Source organism: Rattus norvegicus, chromosome 1 (genome assembly GCF_021556685.1).
Source record: "Rattus norvegicus strain SHRSP/BbbUtx chromosome 1, alternate assembly SHRSP_T2T, whole genome shotgun sequence".
Lineage (NCBI taxonomy): Eukaryota > Metazoa > Chordata > Mammalia > Rodentia > Muridae > Rattus > Rattus norvegicus.
In genome coordinates, this window is record NC_141534.1 from 49,844,762 (window position 1) to 49,861,911 (window position 17,150).

A 17,150-nucleotide genomic window follows, 5' to 3' on the forward strand; every position below is an offset into this window, starting at 1 on the left:
GAGACAGGGGAGGGAAACACCAAGGTAGGGCCCAACAAACTAGTACTCAACTACTGAGCGATCTCTCTAGCCCCGTTTTTATTTAAATGGTGGGGTGGGATCCATGTGAATAAGGTGCCTGAGATAGCTAGGTTAATGGCTGCTCCTGGAGCCAGTGATTACAGGTGTTTGTAAGCCAGTGCTGGGTGGGGGGAATTGAACCCAGGGCCTTGTGCTTGCTAGGCAAGCGCTCTACCACTAAGCTAAATCCCCGACCCCCTTGGAAGTTTAAATAGAGAGGATTAGACTGCTCACAACGAGGTTGAATAAAAGGATTTCAGAGTTGTCAGCATGATGGGTGGTTACTGAAGGGATGGGGTGGAATGATGTTTCCCTGGGAGCTGCTGCAGAATTGGGTAAGGGACAGAGTAAGCCCACAAGGGGGACTGAGGAGTGGCCAGAGAGGGGAAGTGGAAAGGCAGGAAGCTGCAGAAGCAAACCAGAATGGCTGTCCTTTTAGAACCCTGGAGTCCTACAGCCTGCCTGTAGGGAGGGAGTGGGGAGTGGGGAGAATAGCCAGAGGGAGTCTGCAAAAGGAAGATGTAAATGGAACATTACAAGACAAATGAGAACAAGGATGTTTCCTCTTTAATTAGAAAAGACCTCATCTGGCAAAAAGCCCTTCTTGGTCAGCGTTTTTTCTTAGATATAGTATGTGCCCAAGGTTTCATCTGCTTTCTAAAGTTACACTTGCAATTTGCCTGGAGTTAGGCAATTTTGTAATGACTGTGTAAGGCTAAAGCCTGTCATGGTGGTGCCCAGGTTTAATCCCAGCATTCAAGGAATAGAAGCAAGTGGATCTCTTAAATTCCAGGCCAACCTGACCTACATAGTGACATATATAGGTCAGATACGGGTTATATTATGAAGTCATGGTTGACAGGGAGAAAGAGAGAGAGAGAGAGAGAGAGAGAGAGAGAGAGAGAGAGAGAGAAAGAAAGGAAGAGAAAAAAATCAATTATTCCGACCTAAGTTAGTTCCCAGCCTCCACGAGGAGACTCAAAACCACCCTAACTCCATTCCAAGGATCCCGTGCCTTTGTCTGACCTACCTGGGGAGCTAGGAACACACATGGTGCACATACATACATGCATTCAAAGAAAAACCCGAAATATTGATATACATGAAAAAATTTGGTAAGTTTTTTCCCTTTGGGAAAAATAATATAAAGGCATGTATATATACACATGGGTGTGTGTGTGTGTGTGTGTGTGTGTGTGTGTGTGTGTGTGTCTCCGTGTGGCCAAGCTCTGGGGCAAGAAGCCCAGCCTCACCACAGCCAGTAGTCTTTAGTGTAGTTGTGTGCCCTCTGCAGAAATAACTTTTTGCCTGCCCACATCCTGTGGATCACGTGAACCGTTTGTGGGAGGACCCATCTCTAGCAAGGTAGAGGTAATTAGAAGTGCAGACAAGGTGTGACTTTGGCCGCAGGTGTTTTACACAGCAGCGATCCGTAGCCCTCAGTGTCCTTTCATGGACACGGTCTTCAGATCTCCTTCCACCCAAGTTCCCCAGGGTTGTCCCCTGACAGTGCCCCGGCACCCTGCAGGAATCTCAAAGTCCCTGAGAACTGACAGACACTGCATCCTGCTCCTTCTGGCTTGTGACATGTTCAGGAATTCTAGACAGAGCATTCCAGTCCCGGCTAACTCTGAGGTACACTTTTAGTCATCCTCTCTGCTTCGAAAATGCACCAAAACAGACGACGAGGGGGTCCAAAGAAAGATTCCAGGTGGGTTGCCAGGAAGCGTTCAAAGTCCACAGCCTGTGTCTCCTCCCAACACCTCAGCCTTCTGCGTGCTGTTCATGCCCTTTGTAATCTACACATCCGGAAAGTCCAGGACCCTACCCCACTCCAGACCTGGAAACTACATATGCCACATCCTAAGACCCCGCGTTCCCCCTACCCCCAAGACTGGGGACTGTGGACCCTGTTCACAGCCTTGGTCTCCTTAGGAAGAATGGGAGTCCTGGGAGCTGCTAAGCAGGGAGCTTGGAGGAGTGGAGCAGGGAGGAGTGGGGACGGGCTGAAGGGGAGGGCAGTGGCTGGCAGGGCCAACCAGTGGCAAGGAGTAGCAGGGAGGGCCAGGCAGGGGTGGCCAGGGGCGGGCAGGGGCGGGGAGTGGCCAGGAGTAGCCAGGTGGTGCAGGCAAGGACTGGAAGGGGCGAGCAGGGAGCAGGCAGGGGCCAGCAGGAGCGGGCTTGGGCTGGCAGGGGCCAGGAATATTGAAGAGGGGCGGGGAGGGGCGGGGAGGGCCAGGGAGGGACCGAGCGGGGCGGGCAGGGGCGGAGCGGGGCGGGCAGGGGCGGAGCGGGGCGGGCAGGGGCGGAGCGGGGCGGGCAGGGGCGGAGCGGGGCGGGCAGGGGCGGAGCGGGGCGGGCAGGGCCTTGCTGGGCCAGGTAGGGGAGGCCTTAGGCTCCTCTCCTGCTCAGCTCCAACTCTGCAAAGTTTGCTTCAACTGCACCCAGAGCTGTGCAGACGCATGTGGAGTAGCAGGATGAACAGAAGTTCCGACCCGGTGGTCACCGTCTCGGCGGCTCGTTCCTCCATAGGTCAGTGTCCCGGAGGCACCCTACAGGTGCGCAGAGAACCCGGCCAACTGCCCGCGTGCATTCATGATCGTTCATCTCTGACCGTGTGGTGGCAGGTATTGGTGGTCTGACCTCGGGCTCTGGGAAGCCGTGGGCTTGGCAAAGCGCTGATTTAAAGTCCACACTGCATCTGGTCCCATCCACCCGCTCCGTGGTCCTCAGGATGCCTTCCCTCTTCCTCATTCCATTAGAGGTTCCGTCAGTGGTGCCCTGTCCACCGTGCCTGTCCACGACCTGGGGACAACTGTCATCAAAGAAGTCCTGCAGTGGGCTAAGGTGCCTCCAGAAGAGGTGTCCGAGGCAGACACGTTTTGACCGCAGGTAACTCTTCAATAGACCAGGAAAGGTCAGCTTCATTAGAAACAGAACATTTATTTGCTCTCCCACACCCTATCACCACCACCACCACCACCACCACCACCACCACCACCACCACCACCACCACCACACATTGCTTTGGAGTTCCCTGTGGTAGGATTCTTTCTGTCCCTCCTCCTTCCTGTAGCTGAGGTCAAAGCTTCCTTATGAACGTTTTCCCTGAGTGATTTTAGACCAGTGGTGTGACTGCCTTTGCATTGTTAGGAACAGGGCCAGCCTGATGCACGGGAAAGTATGTATAATTCTCCACATACCCCTAAAATGTCACACAGTCGAGAAAAGTGTGTGGGCCTGACACTGTGCCAGAGCTGCAAGTGAGGCTGCAGCAGAACCCTTGACCACATGTCGTGAGATAGGCTGTCCGTCACTCCTAGGGGACTCTCTGGAGGAAGAATGCTTCATCTTACCTCTGATTCCTGCTGGGTTTGTGGACCAGTGACTACTGTGGTCAGTTCGTGTTGATAATCGATTTGGGACCTGGGTGTGTAGCTCAGGGGTGAATTGTGCGGTTAGCGGGCATGTGGTCACGAGTTTACTCTCTTGCTCTGCCCTGTGCTCTCTCAGCTCACATTTGAATCAACTGTAGAGAAAATTGTTAACATTCAATACCAACTTCTGCTCTTCCTCTGTCCCAGACCATTTGTATGCGTGTCAATTGGACATCCTGTATGTTTTAGATGGGCGTTTTCCCTGTACATATGTCTTGCATTTACCACTTGCCTGCCTGGTGCTGGGAAAAGCTGGAAGAGGACATTGGGTTTCCTGGAACTGGAGTTACAGATGGTTGTTGTTGTGAGCTGCTGTGCGGGTGCTGTATGTATAAGTCTGTCTGTGTATCTGTCTCTGTGTCTGTCTGTGTTGAGCGCCAGGCCAATCCAAGTCTTCTCCAAGGCTGGGTTGATAAGATAGAGAAACCTAGTTTAATGTCGTTGCCGAGGAGCAGACTTGGCAAGATCCAGTCTGAGGCTGGGTTCATGGCCTTGGAGGACTTAAGGCTTCAGTTCCTGGGAGCTTGGTGTTTATCCCTGAACAGGCAGAATTATCAGTCCTAAGGCCTTTTTGTGCTCCATCTGTGGCACTCTAAGACACCCTGTGTTCTTCTTATAGAACACTGATTGATTAGCTTCCTGCTGACTTCATCCCCTTGCCCCATCTCTCCCCTAAAAGCTGTCTATAAGGTCCTGTGCTTATGAATAAGCTTGCTCAGTATAGGGTATTGCTTCTGCAGAACATCCTGGCCACAGCTTTTCTTCTTCTTATCTCCTGGCCATCTGCTTTAGGACACTGTCACTGTGTGTGTGTGTGTGTGTGTGTGTGTGTGTGTGTGTGTGTGTGTTTGCATGCATATATGTCTGCATGTGTTTGTGACTGTGTGTGTATGCATGTGTGCATGTGTTTGTGAGTGTTTGTATGTGTGCATGTGTTTATGAGTGTGTGTGTGTATGCATGTGTGCATGTGTTTGTGAGTGTTTGTATGTGTGCATGTTTGTGAGTGTATGTATGCATATGTTTGTGAGTATGTGCGCATGTGTGTGTAGGTTTGGTACACATGTAGAGGTCATCTTGCTGGAGTTGTTCTTGTTCTCCTGTGGGACCTGGAGAACTCTGGAGTAAAACTTGACATCAAGTGCTTTATGCACTGAGCTGACTGGACGGGCAGTGATGTCCCCTGCATCTGTGATACAAAGGCTCACACTAGTCTGAAGTTCTCCAAGTAGGCCTGGCTGAGTGGCTGTCAGGCTCCAGAGGTCTGCCCTTCCCAGCCTTCAGCAGTGTGGTCATAGGTGCACCACCATGCTCTGTGCTGTTCTTTTTGTTGCTGCTGTTGTTGTTTTAGTTGGGATAGGGGTTGACCTCAGAACATTTGCACTTTACCTACTGAGCCATCTCGTCAGCCCCATGTCAGCTGTTTTACATCATATTTTCTGTGCATAGGTGTTGTGTTTGCATAGATGTTGCGATCCCCTGTGTGTCAGTGGAGGTGTCGGATCCCCTGGGTCTGGAGTTGTGGTCTGTATTAGGAGCCTCCATGTGAGTGTGAGGGAACCAAACCTGGGTCCCTAAAGAGCAGCTAGTGCTGCCTGCCATCTCTGCAGCTTCCAGATCCTTCTAAGTCAGACCCAGTGTGCTGTATTAACTGCACATAACAGTGGAACAGTTAGACTTAAAGGACTTTTAGCATGCATTCTTTTGGTTTTGAGGCTGAGGCTTGCTCTATAGCCCAGGCTAGCCTTAATGTAGACAGCTGCCCTCCCTGAGCTTCTAAAGGATTATAGGTAGGTGTGTGTTTGTGTATGTGTGTGTGTGTGTGTGTGCGTGTGCGTTCCCACATCTCCCTAGAGAACGTCAGCCACCTTTTGAATGGAATCAGTTCTCTGAGGGAACTGTGTGTTGCAGGGCACATGAAGGAGCCCTCCATGCTGACAGTGGTCCTGATGAGGAAACACTGCAGGCTGCCTTAGAGCCACAGGCCACCATGGAACACCCAGCCTCATACTTGGCAGTTTCCTACAGGAGGTGTGTCTTTGAGAAGTATATTATGTATAACTTTTCTTCATTTAAATTAACATTGTCTGTGCAAGCACACACACGTACGTCCTGGTACCCATGGAGGCCACAAGAGGGTGTGTGATACCATAGAACTGAGTTACAGGTGAGCATGGGATCTGAGGTCTGATCCTCATGATAGAGCATCAAGTGTTGTTAACAGTGAACCATCTCTCCTGCAACTGAAGCATAATTTTGTTAGTAATGAATGGTTTGACCTCCCTGTAGGTTGCAAAGGCAGGCTGGTCCCTGGAGGATGTTGACGTGTTTGAAATCAATGACGCCTTTGCAGCAGTGTCTGCAGCAATAGCTACAGAACATAGATCAAACCCCGAGAAGGTAACCAACCCGAAGCTGTGTTTGCCCATGAGCTTGCACACTCCGTGTTTAGAGCTGTGAAGTATAAGAAATGAGGTCAATCCCCATGACTGCTCACCTTGGCTAGAGATGAACAAGCACAAGTTAATTTTCAGTTGGGTTCACAACAAGGAACTGAGTGTGTTAGGTCACATCAGAATCAGTGGAACAGTCTAGAAACAGGGAGGCAGCAGATGTCACACAGGCATTGCTTCTTCCTAAGGTTTACAGTGAAAGTTGAGTTTGAAAGGATAGTTTGCTAGCATCACACTGGGGGGTAGGGTGGGGTGAGATAAAACAGGTATGAGCCTGTGTTCAGAGGACTGACTTAAGACTTAAAGCTCTTCTTCTCTACAGGTGAACATCGATGGAGGAGTCATTGCCTTGGGCCATCCACTGGGAGCATCTGGCTGTAGGATTCTACTGACCTTGTTACACACCCTGGAGAGAGTAGGTGGGACTTGTGGTGTTGCAGACCTGTGCACTGGGGGTGGGATGGGGATGGCAATGTGTGTTCAGAGAGGATGAGCCACCACCCTTACAGTTCTCATTAAAACACTAAACAGAATGTGAGACCAGAGGACCAACCTGAGGACAGGAACCCAGGTCGACAGCTTGCTGTACTTTAGTGTGAGACACCCAAGGCTAAGACGTTGAGACATTGCACTTGACACTGTTATAAAACAGGGAAATTCAGTCAGTCATCAAGGGCTCCAGAGTGAACGACAGTTTCATAATTTCCATGTTTATTGTCTTTGCTTTCTGGGTATAATTTTCTCTGATCATTGATTTGTTTATTTGTTTGTTTGTTTGTTTGTTTGTTTTTGAGTCAGGGTCTCATCATATAGCCTGAAAATCATTTTGTAGATGAGGTTGGCTTTGAACTCCCAGATCCACCTTTCTGTGCCTCCTGGGTACTCGAATGAAACGCATGCACCATTATGCAGGGCCCCCAAAATGATCCATTCAAGGAATGGGGATGTGGCTTCTGGTTTGAACTTCAGGCTCTTCGCTCAAACACCCCTGCTTGCTTGTTGTCTTGTGGTTTCCCATTGATCAAACCAAGACCAATCCTGTAATGGAAATTGGATTCAGTGACCTGTTCTAAGCTGAGGTGGTGGGGTAGGTATTCTAGCTACTCTAGTCATAAGATTGGCCGTCCCAACCAGTGTGCCTCTGGGTGTTGGAAAGTGAGCAGCAAGCGCCTTCCCTGCATTTGTTTCTCTGCTTGACCAGAGCGACGGTACTTGCTTCAAACGTCTACCTTGACTTCCCCAAAATGATGAACTGTGACTGGAATTGAAAGCCAAATAAACTCTCTCCTCACTTGCATTGCTTCTCATCACTGAGTTTGATCATGAAAACAGAAACAAAGCCAGAGCTTAGGATGTGGTAAGGACAGCCAGCTTCAACAGAAAAGCCTTAGTGTGCAGAATGTTACTGAGAGGTCCCTTTGGGATCATTTCTAATACACCGTATGTTACTGAGATGAACGTGCAAGGGGGTAGTCACATGTGCTGTGGAAATCATAAGCAAACTATAATAGAGAGAGATTGCAGAAGTCGGTTATTGAAGCCATGTGTTACATCTGCATGACTGGTTGGGGACAGGCCAAATACACATCAGCAATCCCCTAAGAGTATCACGGAGTAAAAGTTCCTACCCAAGTAATGTCCATGCAGCTGGAGTCAGAGCAGGGTCATCCATAACAGGACAACAGCCAACACAGTGTGCACTAACCCGCATAGCCAGTTGTGTCACTGCTTAGCCCGTAGTATATGAAAAGAAGTCTTGTCAGTCCCTGCGGGGCCAGGGCTACACATCAGGAACAAGTTGTGCCTCTACCTCAGGAACATGCAATACGGTTGTATGAACATTTACCAGAAATAAGCCAAGATTGAGATATGTGCATATGTGTTCCCATGTTTGTATATGCACATTGGAGACAGGACAGCATGAAACCCCCTGGAAAAGACTTGTAAGACACTATGTGGGGGCTAGGACTGAACCCAGGTCCTCTACAAGAACAACTAGTGTTGGTGCCTGAGCCGCCAGTGTGTGAATATAGGGCGCAGTTCTGCGGGTTGAAAGAAAACACGTACACGGGTCACCCATTGTCAGAGAGTGCCACCAACACTTTATTGAGATCTCCTTATATACCAGAGGGAAAAGTCATGGAAAACAACAAGGCAGGTGAAAATCCCTAACCAGGAAAACAGGATAAGTCTGTGTGGTGGAAAGTCCCAGGCCCAATCAGGGGCATAAACAACTTCTTTTTTTTTTTTTTTTTTTTTTTTGGTTCTTTTTTTCGGAGCTGGGGACCGAACCCAGGGCCTTGCGCTTCCTAGGTAAGCGCTCTACCACTGAGCTAAATCCCCAGCCCCCCATAAACAACTTCTTAAACAACAAGCTGGAAGGCTTGGTGGGGAGGAAGGGGGCCATGGAAAATCCCAGCCCCAAATCAGGGGCTAAGAGCAGCTCCCAAGTGTGTGAACAACTTCTTGCTATAGCAGGCTAAAAGGCTCAGCGAGGCGGGAGGGAAACACCACGGTAGGGCCTAAGAAACTAGTACTCAGCTACTGAGCGATCTCTCAGACCCCTTTTTATTTCAATGGTGGGGTGGGCTCCATGTGAAAAGGTGCCTGACAAAGCCAGGGTAATGGCTGCTCCTGGAGCCAGAGATTACAGGCGGTTGTAAGCCAGTGCTGGGTGCTGGGATTTGAACTCCAGGCCTAGGAAGTTTAAATAGAGAGGATGAGCCTGCTCATAGACAAGAAGGTTGAGCAAAAGGATTTCAGAGTTGTCAGCATGATGGGTGGTTACTGAAGGGATGGGGTAGACATGATGTTTCCCTGGGAGCTGCTGCAGAATTGGGTAAGGGACAGAGTAAGCCCACAAGGGGGACTGAGGAGTGGCCAGAGAGGGGAAGTGGAAAGGCATGAAAGTGCAGAAGCAAACCAGAATGGCTGTCCTTTCAGAACCCTGGAGTCCTACAGCCTGCCTGTGAGGGAGGGAGTGGGGTGTGGGGAGAATAGCCAGAGGGAGTCTGCAAAAGGAAGATGTAAATGGAACATTCCAAGACAAATGAGACCAAAGATGTTTCCTCTTTAATTACAAAAAGCCCTTCTTGCTCAGTGTTTTTTCTCAGATAATAGTATAAGCCCAAGGTTCCATCTGCTTTCTAAAGTTACACTTGCAGTTTGTCTGGAGTTAGGCAACTATGTAATGACAGTGTAAGGCTAAAGCCTGTCATGGTCGTGCCCAGGTTTAATCCCAGCATTCAAGGAAGAGAAGCAAGTGCAGTGCTAGGCCACCCTGATCTACATAGTGACTTACATATAGGTCAGCTAAGGCTTACATTATGAAGTCATGTCTGAAAGAGAGAGAGAGAGAGAGAGAGAGAGAGAGAGAGAGAGAGAGAGAGAGAGAGAGGAAGAGAAAAAATTAAATTGTTGGGACCTAAGTTAGTTCCCAACCTCCACATGGTGACTCAAAACCACGCTAACTCCATTCCAAGGATCCCGTGCCTTTGTCTGACCTACCTGGGGAACTAGGAACACACATGGTGCTTATACATGCATGCAGGCAAAGAAAAAGCAGAAACATTCATATACATGAAATAAGCTTGGTAAGATTTTTTTCCCTTTGGGAAAAATAATATATATGTGTGTATATATACACATATGTGTGTATGTGTGTGTGTGTTTGTGTGTGGCCAAGCTCTGGGGTAAAAAGCCCAGCGTCATCAAAAACAATGACTTCATGAAGTTCATAGGCAAATGGATGGAACTGGAAAATATCATCCTGAGTGAGGTAACCCAATCAAAGAAAAACACACGTGGTATGCACTCATTGATAAGTGGCTATTAGCCCAAATGCTTGAATTGCCCTAGATGCACAGAACACATGAAACTCAAGAGGGATGACCAAAATGCGAATGCTTCACTTCTTCTTTAAAAGGTGAACAAGAATACCCTTGTCAGGGAATAGGAAGGCAAAGTTTAAAACAGAGGCAGAAGGAACACCCATTCAGAGTCTGCCCCACATGTGGCCCATACTTACACAGCCTCCAAACTAGAAAAGATGGATGAAGCAAAGAAGCGTAGGTCGACAGGAACCGGATGTAGATCGCTCCTGAGAGACACAGCCAGAATAAAGCAAATACATAGGCGAATGCCAGCAGAAAACCACTGAACTGAGAACAGGACCCCCGTTGAAGGAATCAGAGAAAGGACTGGAAGAGCTTGAAGGGGCTCAACCCCATATGAACAACAATGCCAAGCAACCAGAGCTTCCAGGGACTAAGCCACTACCTAAAGACTATACATGGACTGACCCTGGACTCCGACTCACAGGAGGCAATGAATAGCCTAGTAAGAGCACCAGTGGAAGGGGAAGCCCTTGGTCCTGCTAAGACTGAACCCCCAGTGAACATGATTATTGGGGGGAGGGCAGTAATGGGGGAGGAAGGGGAGGGGAACACCAATATAGAATGGGAGGATGTTGGCCCGGAAACCAGGAAAGGGGATAACAATCGAAAGTAAATAAGAAATACTAAAGTCAATAAAGATTAAAAAAAAAAAAAAAAAAAAGCTCACCCTCACCACAGCCTGCAGGGTTTACAGTAGTTGTGTGCCCTCTGCAGGAATAACTTTTTGCATGCCCACATCCTGTGGATCATGTGAACCGTTTGTGGGAGGACCCATTTCTAGCAAGGTAGAGGTAATTAGAAGTGCAGACAAGGTGTGACTTTGGCCGCAGGTGTTTTACACAGCAGCGATCCGTAGCCCTCAGTGTCCTTTCATGGACACGGTCTTCAGATCTCCTTCCACCCAAGTTCCCCAGGGTTGTCCCCTGACAGTCCCCGGCACCCTGCAGGAATCTCAAAGTCCCTGAGAACTGACAGACACTGCATCCTGCTCCTTCTGGCTTGTGACATGTTCAGCAATTCTAGCCAGGGCATTCCAGTCCCGGCTAACTCTGAGGTACACTTTTAGACATCCTCTCTGCTTCGAAAATACACCAAAACAGACGACGAGGGGGTCCAAAGAGAGAGTCCAGGTGTGTTGCAAGGAAGCGTTCAAAGTCCACAGCCTGTGTCTCCTCCCAACACCTCAGCCTTCTGCGCACTGATCCTGCCCTTTGTAATCTACACATCCGGAACCTCCAGGACTCTACCCCACCCCGGGCCTCTAAACTATATGCAACATCGTAAGACCCCTGCACCCCCTCTTCCCCCAGACTGTGGACACCCTGTTCACAGCCTTGGTCTCCCTAGGAAGAGTGGGAGTCCTGGGAGCTGCTAAGCAGGGAGCTTGGAGGAGTGGAGCAGGGAGGAGTGGGGAAGGGCGGGAGGGGAGGGCAGTGGATGGCAGGGCCAACCAGGGGGGGAGGAGTAGCAGGGAGTGGCAGGGAGGGCCAGGCAGGGGGGGCAGGGGCGGGGAGTGGCCAGGAGTAGCCAGGTGGTGCAGGCAAGGACTGGAAGGGGCGGGCAGGGAGCAGGCAGGGGCCCGCAGGGGCGGGCTTGGGCTGGCAGGGGCCAGGAATGTTGGGGAGGGGAGGGGAGGGGCGGGGAGGGGCGGGGAGGGACGGAGCGGGGCGGGCAGGGGCGGAGCGGGGCGGGCAGGGGCGGAGCAGGGCGGGCAGGGGCGGAGCGGGGCGGGTAGGGGCGGAGCGGGGCGGGCAGGGGCAGGCAGGGCCTTGCTGGGCCAGGTAGGGGAGGCCTTAGGCTCCTCTCCTGCTCAGCTCCAACTCTGCAAAGTTTGCTTCAACTGCAGCCAGAGCTGTGCTGACGCGTGTGGAGTAGCAGGATGAACAGAAGTTCCGACCCGGAGGTCACCGTCTCGGCGGCTCGTTCCTCCATTGGTCAGTGTCCCGGAGGCACCCTACAGGTGCGCAGAGAACCCGGCCAACTGCCCGCGTGCATTCATGATTGTTCATCTCTGACCGTGTGGTGGCAGGTATTGGTGGTCTGACCTCGGGCTCTGGGAAGCCGTGGGCTTGGCAAAGCGCTGATTTAAAGTCCACACTGCATCTGGTCCCATCCACCCGCTCCGTGCTCCTCAGGATGCCTTCCCTCTTCCTCATTCCATTAGAGGTTCCTTCAGTGGTGCCCTGTCCACCGTGCCTGTCCACGACCTGGGGACAACTGTCATCAAAGAAGTTCTGCAGAGGGCCAAGGTGGCTACTGAAGAGGTGTTTGAGGCGGACACGTTTTGACCGCAGGTAACTCTTCAATAGACCAGGAAAGGTCAGCTTCATTAGAAACAGAACATTTATTGGCTCTCCCACACCCTATCACCACCACCACCACCACCACCACCACCACCACCACCACCACCACCACCACCACCATACATTGCTTTGGAGTTCCCTGTGCTAGGATTCTTTCTGTCCCTCCTCCTTCCTGTAGCTGAAGTCAAAGCTTCCTTATGAACGTTTTCCCTGAGTCATTTTAGACCAGTGGTGTGACTGCCTTTGCATTGTTAGGAACAGGGCCAGCCTGATGCACAGAAAAGTATGCATAATTCTCCACATACCCCTAAAATGTCACACAGTCGAGAAAAGTGTGTGGGCCTGACACTCTGCCAGAGGTGCAAGTGAGGCTGCAGCAGAACCCTTGACCACATGTCCTGAGATAGGCTGTCCGTCACTCCTAGGGGACTCTCTGGCGGAAGAATGCCCATCTTACCTCTGATTCCTGCTGGGTTTGTGGACCAGTGACTACTGTGGTCAGTTCGTGTTGATAATCGATTTGGGACCTGGGTGTGTAGCTCAGGGGTGAATTGTGCGGTTAGCGTGCATGTGGTCACGAGTTCACTCTCTTGCCCTGCCCTGTGCTCTCTCAGCTCACATTTGAATCAACTGTAGAGAAAATTGTTAACATTCAATACCAACTTCTGCTCTTCCTCTGTCCCAGACCATTTGTATGCGTGTCAATTGGACATCCTGTATGTTTTAGATGGGCGTTTTCCCTGTACATATGTCTTGCATTTACCACTTGCCTGCCTGGTGCTGGGAAAAGCTGGAAGAGGACATTGGGTTTCCTGGAACTGGAGTTACAGATGGTTGTTGTTGTGAGCTGCTGTGCGGGTGCTGTATGTATAAGTCTGTCTGTGTATCTGTCTCTGTGTCTGTCTGTGTTGAGCGCCAGGCCAATCCAAGTCTTCTCCAAGGCTGGGTTGATAAGATAGAGAAACCTAGTTTAATGTCGTTGCCGAGGAGCAGACTTGGCAAGATCCAGTCTGAGGCTGGGTTCAGGGCCTTGGAGGACTTAAGGCTTCAGTTCCTGGGAGCTTGGTGTTTATCCCTGAACAGGCAGAATTATCAGTCCTGAGGCCTTTTTGTGCTCCATCTGTGGCACTCTAAGACACCCTGTGTTCCTCTTATAGAACACTGATTGATTAGCTTCCTGCTGACTTCATCCCCTTGCCCCATCTCTCCCCTAAAAGCTGTCTATAAGGTCCTGTGCTTATGAATAAGCTTGCTCAGTATAGGGTATTGCTTCTGCAGAACATCCTGGCCACAGCTTTTCTTCTTCTTTATCTTCTTATCTCCTGGCCATCTGCTTTAGGACACTGTCACAGTGTGTGTGTGTGTGTGTGTGTGTTTGTTTGTTTGCATGCATATATGTCTGCATGTGTTTGTGACTGTGTGTGTGTATGCATGTGTGCATGTGTTTGTGAGTGTTTGTATGTGTGCATGTGTTTGTGAGTGTGTGTGTGTATGCATGTGTGCATGTGTTTGTAAGTGTTTGTGTGCATGTGTTTGTGAGTGTATGTATGCATGTGTTTGTGAGTGTGTGTGCGTGTGTGTGTAGGTTTGGTACACATGTAGAGGTCAGAGGACATCTTGCTGGAGTTGTTCTTGTTCTACTGTGGGACCTGGAGAACTCTGGAGTAAAACTTGACATCAAGTGCTTTAAGCACTGAGCTGACTGGACGGGCAGTGATGTCCCCTGCATCTGTGATACAAAGGCTCACACTAGTCTGAAGTTCTCCAAGTAGGCCGGGCTGAGTGGCTGTCAGGCTCCAGAGGTCTGCCCTTCCCAGCCTTCAGCAGTGTGGTCATAGGTGCACCACCATGCTCTGTGCTGTTCTTTTTGTTGCTGCTGCTGTTGTTTTAGTTGGGTTTTGCGATTAACCTCAGAACATTTGCCCTTTACCTACTGAGCCATCTCGTCAGCCCCATGTCAGCTGTTTTACATCATATTTTCTATGCATAGGTGTTGTGATTGCATAGATGTTGCGATCCCCTGTGTGTCAGGGGAGGTGTCGGATCCCCTGGGTCTGGAGTTGTGGTCTGTATTAGGAGCCTCCATGTGAGTGTGAGGGAACCAAACCTGGGTCCCTAGAAGAGCAGCTAGTGCTGCCTGCCATCTCTGCAGCTTCCAGATCCTTCTAAGTCAGATGCAGTGTGCTGTATTAACTGCACATAACAGTGGAACAGTTAGACTTAAAGGACTTTTAGCATGCATTCTTTTGGTTTTGAGGCTGAGGCTTGCTCTATAGCCCAGGCTAGCCTTAATGTAGACAGCTGCCCTCCCTGAGCTTCTAAAGGATTATAGGTAGGTGTGTGTTTGTGTATGTGTGTGTGTGTGTGTGTGTGCGTGTGCGTTCCCACATCTCCCTAGAGAACGTCAGCCACCTTTTGAATGGAATCAGTTCTCTGAGGGAACTGTGTGTTGCAGGGCACATGAAGGAGCCCTCCATGCTGACAGTGGTCCTGATGAGGAAACACTGCAGGCTGCCTTAGAGCCACAGGCCACCATGGAACACCCAGCCTCATACTTGGCAGTTTCCTACAGGAGGTGTGTCTTTGAGAAGTATATTATGTATAAATTTTCTTCATTTAAATTAACATTGTCTGTGCAAGCACACACACGTACGTCCTGGTACCCATGGAGGCCACAAGAGGGTGTGTGATACCATAGAACTGAGTTACAGGTGAGCATGGGATCTGAGGTCTGATCCTCATGATAGAGCATCAAGTGTTGTTAACAGTGAACCATCTCTCCTGCAACTGAAGCATAATTTTGTTAGTAATGAATGGTTTGACCTCCCTGTAGGTTGCAAAGGCAGGCTGGTCCCTGGAGGATGTTGACGTGTTTGAAATCAATGTAGCCTTTGCAGCAGTGTCTGCAGCAATAGCTACAGAACATAGATCAAACCCCGAGAAGGTAACCAACCCGAAGCTGTGTTTGCCCATGAGCTTGCACACTCCGTGTTTAGAGCTGTGAAGTATAAGAAATGAGGTCAATCCCCATGACTGCTCACCTTGGCTAGAGATGAACAAGCACAAGTTAATTTTCAGTTGGGTTCACAACAAGGAACTGAGTGTGTTAGGTCACATCAGAATCAGTGGAACAGTCTAGAAACAGGGAGGCAGCAGATGTCACACAGGCATTGCTTCTTCCTAAGGTTTACAGTGAAAGTTGAGTTTGAAAGGATAGTTTGCTAGCATCACACTGGGGGGTAGGGTGGGGTGAGATAAAACAGGTATGAGCCTGTGTTCAGAGGACTGACTTAAGACTTAAAGCTCTTCTTCTCTACAGGTGAACATCGATGGAGGAGTCATTGCCTTGGGCCATCCACTGGGAGCATCTGGCTGTAGGATTCTACTGACCTTGTTACACACCCTGGAGAGAGTAGGTGGGACTTGTGGTGTTGCAGACCTGTGCACTGGGGGTGGGATGGGGATGGCAATGTGTGTTCAGAGAGGATGAGCCATCACCCTTACAGTTCTCATTAAAACACTAAACAGAACGTGAGACCAGAGGACCACAGTGAGGAAAGGAACCCAACTAGACAGCTTGCTGTACTTTAGTGTGAGACACCCAAGGCTAAGACGTTGAGACATTGCACTTGACACTGTTATAAAACAGGGAAATCCAGTCAGTCATCAAGGGCTCCAGAGTGAATGACAGTTTCATAATTTCCATGTTTATTGTCTTTGCTTTCTGGGTATAATTTTCTCTGATCATTGATTTGTTTATTTGTTTGTTTGTTTGTTTGTTTGTTTTTGAGTCAGGGTCTCATCATATAGCCTGAAAATCATTTTGTAGATGAGGTTGGCTTTGAACTCCCAGATCCACCTTTCTGTGCCTCCTGGGTACTCGAATGAAACGCATGCACCATTATGCAGAGCCCCCAAAATGATCCATTCAAGGAATGGGGATGTGGCTTCTGGTTTGAACTTCAGGCTCTTCGCTCAAACACCCCTGCTTGCTTGTTGTCTTGTGGTTTCCCATTGATCAAACCAAAACCAATCCTGTAATGGAAATTGGATTCAGTGGCCTCTTCTAAGCTGAGGTGGTGGGCTAGGTATTCTAGCTATTCTACTCAAAAGATTGGCCGTCCCAACCAGTGTGCCTCTGGTTTGTTGGAAAGTAAGCAGCAAGCGCCTACCATTCATTTGTTTCTCTGCTTGACCAGAGGGATGGTACTTGCTTCAAACGTCTACCTTGACTTCCCCAAAATGATGAACTGTGACTGGAATTGAAAGCCAAATAAACTCTCTCCTCCCTTGCATTGCTTCTCAGCACTGAGTTTGATCATGAAAACAGAAACAAAGCCAGAGCTTAGGATATGGTAAGGACAGCCAGCTTCAACAGAAAAGCCTTAGTGTGCAGCATGTTACTAAGAGGTCCCTTTGGGATCATTTCTGATAAGCCGTATGTTACTCAGATGAACCTGCAAGGGGGTATCACATGTACTGTGGAAATCATAAGCAAACTATAATAGAGATTGCAGAAGTCGGTTATTGAAGCCATGTGTCACATATGAATGACTGGTTGGGGACAGGCCAAATACACAACAGCAATCCCCTAAGAGTATCACGGAGTAAAAGTTCCTTCCCAATAATGTCCGAGCAGCTGGAGTCAGAGCAGGGGCATCCATAACAGGACAATAGCCAACACAGTGTGCACTAACCTGCATAGCCAGATGTGTCACGGCATAGCCCCTAGTTAATGAAAAGAAGTCTTGTCAGTCCCTGAGGGGCCAGGGCTACACATCATGAACATGTTGTGCCTCTACCTCAGGAACATGCAATATGGTTGCACAAATATTTACCAGAAATAAGCCAAGATTGGGATAAGTGCATATGTGTTGCCATGTTTGTATATGCACATTGGAGACAGGAGAGCATGGAACCCCCTGGAACAGACTTGTAAGACACTATGTGGGGGCTAGGACTGAACCCAGGTCCTCTACAAGAACAACTAGTGTCGGTGCCTG

At 49.5% G+C, this 17,150-nt stretch overlaps 1 protein-coding gene and 1 long non-coding RNA gene across 35 annotated transcripts; both read left to right on the top strand.

Moving 5' to 3' along the window:
- The first annotated feature begins 407 nt into the window (after window positions 1-407).
- LOC148006952 (uncharacterized) lies at window positions 408-7,245 on the top strand. 30 transcript variants are annotated; one of them, XR_015649330.1, is made up of 7 exons: window positions 408-1,695; window positions 2,593-2,687; window positions 2,823-2,952; window positions 5,407-5,526; window positions 5,785-5,895; window positions 6,271-6,367; window positions 6,747-7,245. XR_015649330.1 is itself a non-coding variant. In XM_087605269.1 (5 exons), exons 1-4 carry the CDS (start codon window positions 2,523-2,525, stop codon window positions 5,864-5,866), a joined length of 402 nt encoding a protein of 133 aa, XP_087461395.1. In that variant the 5' UTR covers window positions 2,422-2,522; the 3' UTR covers window positions 5,867-5,895; window positions 6,271-7,245. The 30 variants fall into 30 exon arrangements, 2 of the variants coding, with proteins under 2 accessions (XP_087461395.1, XP_087461400.1); XR_015649318.1 differs by having other exon boundaries at window positions 1,464-1,771; XR_015649310.1 differs by lacking the exon at window positions 408-1,695 and adding an exon at window positions 2,151-2,188 and having other exon boundaries at window positions 6,480-7,245.
- Window positions 7,246-10,910: 3,665 nt separating this feature from the next.
- LOC148006953 (uncharacterized) lies at window positions 10,911-16,440 on the top strand. Of its 5 annotated transcripts, XR_015649361.1 has the most exons (7): window positions 11,032-11,124; window positions 11,691-11,873; window positions 12,009-12,138; window positions 14,603-14,722; window positions 14,981-15,091; window positions 15,467-15,559; window positions 15,943-16,440. It is a non-coding gene; the product is annotated as an uncharacterized LOC148006953 (long non-coding RNA). The 5 variants fall into 5 exon arrangements; XR_015649360.1 differs by lacking the exons at window positions 14,603-14,722; window positions 15,943-16,440 and having other exon boundaries at window positions 10,911-11,124; window positions 15,467-15,893; XR_015649357.1 differs by lacking the exons at window positions 11,032-11,124; window positions 14,981-15,091 and having other exon boundaries at window positions 11,608-11,873.
- Window positions 16,441-17,150: the final 710 nt, after the last annotated feature.

What these genes read in the sequence shown, in the direction of transcription:
- LOC148006952 (XM_087605269.1), top strand. Translation starts at nt 2,523, where the DNA reads ATGTGGAGTAGCAGGATGAACAGAAGTTCCGACCCGGTGGTCACCGTC. An exon ending in CAGACACGTTTTGACCGCAG is followed by an intron (nt 2,953 to 5,406) that starts GTAACTCTTCAA and finishes TGTGTGTTGCAG; the next exon opens with GGCACATGAAGGAGCCCTCC. An exon ending in TTGGCAGTTTCCTACAGGAG is followed by an intron (nt 5,527 to 5,784) that starts GTGTGTCTTTGA and finishes ACCTCCCTGTAG; the next exon opens with GTTGCAAAGGCAGGCTGGTC.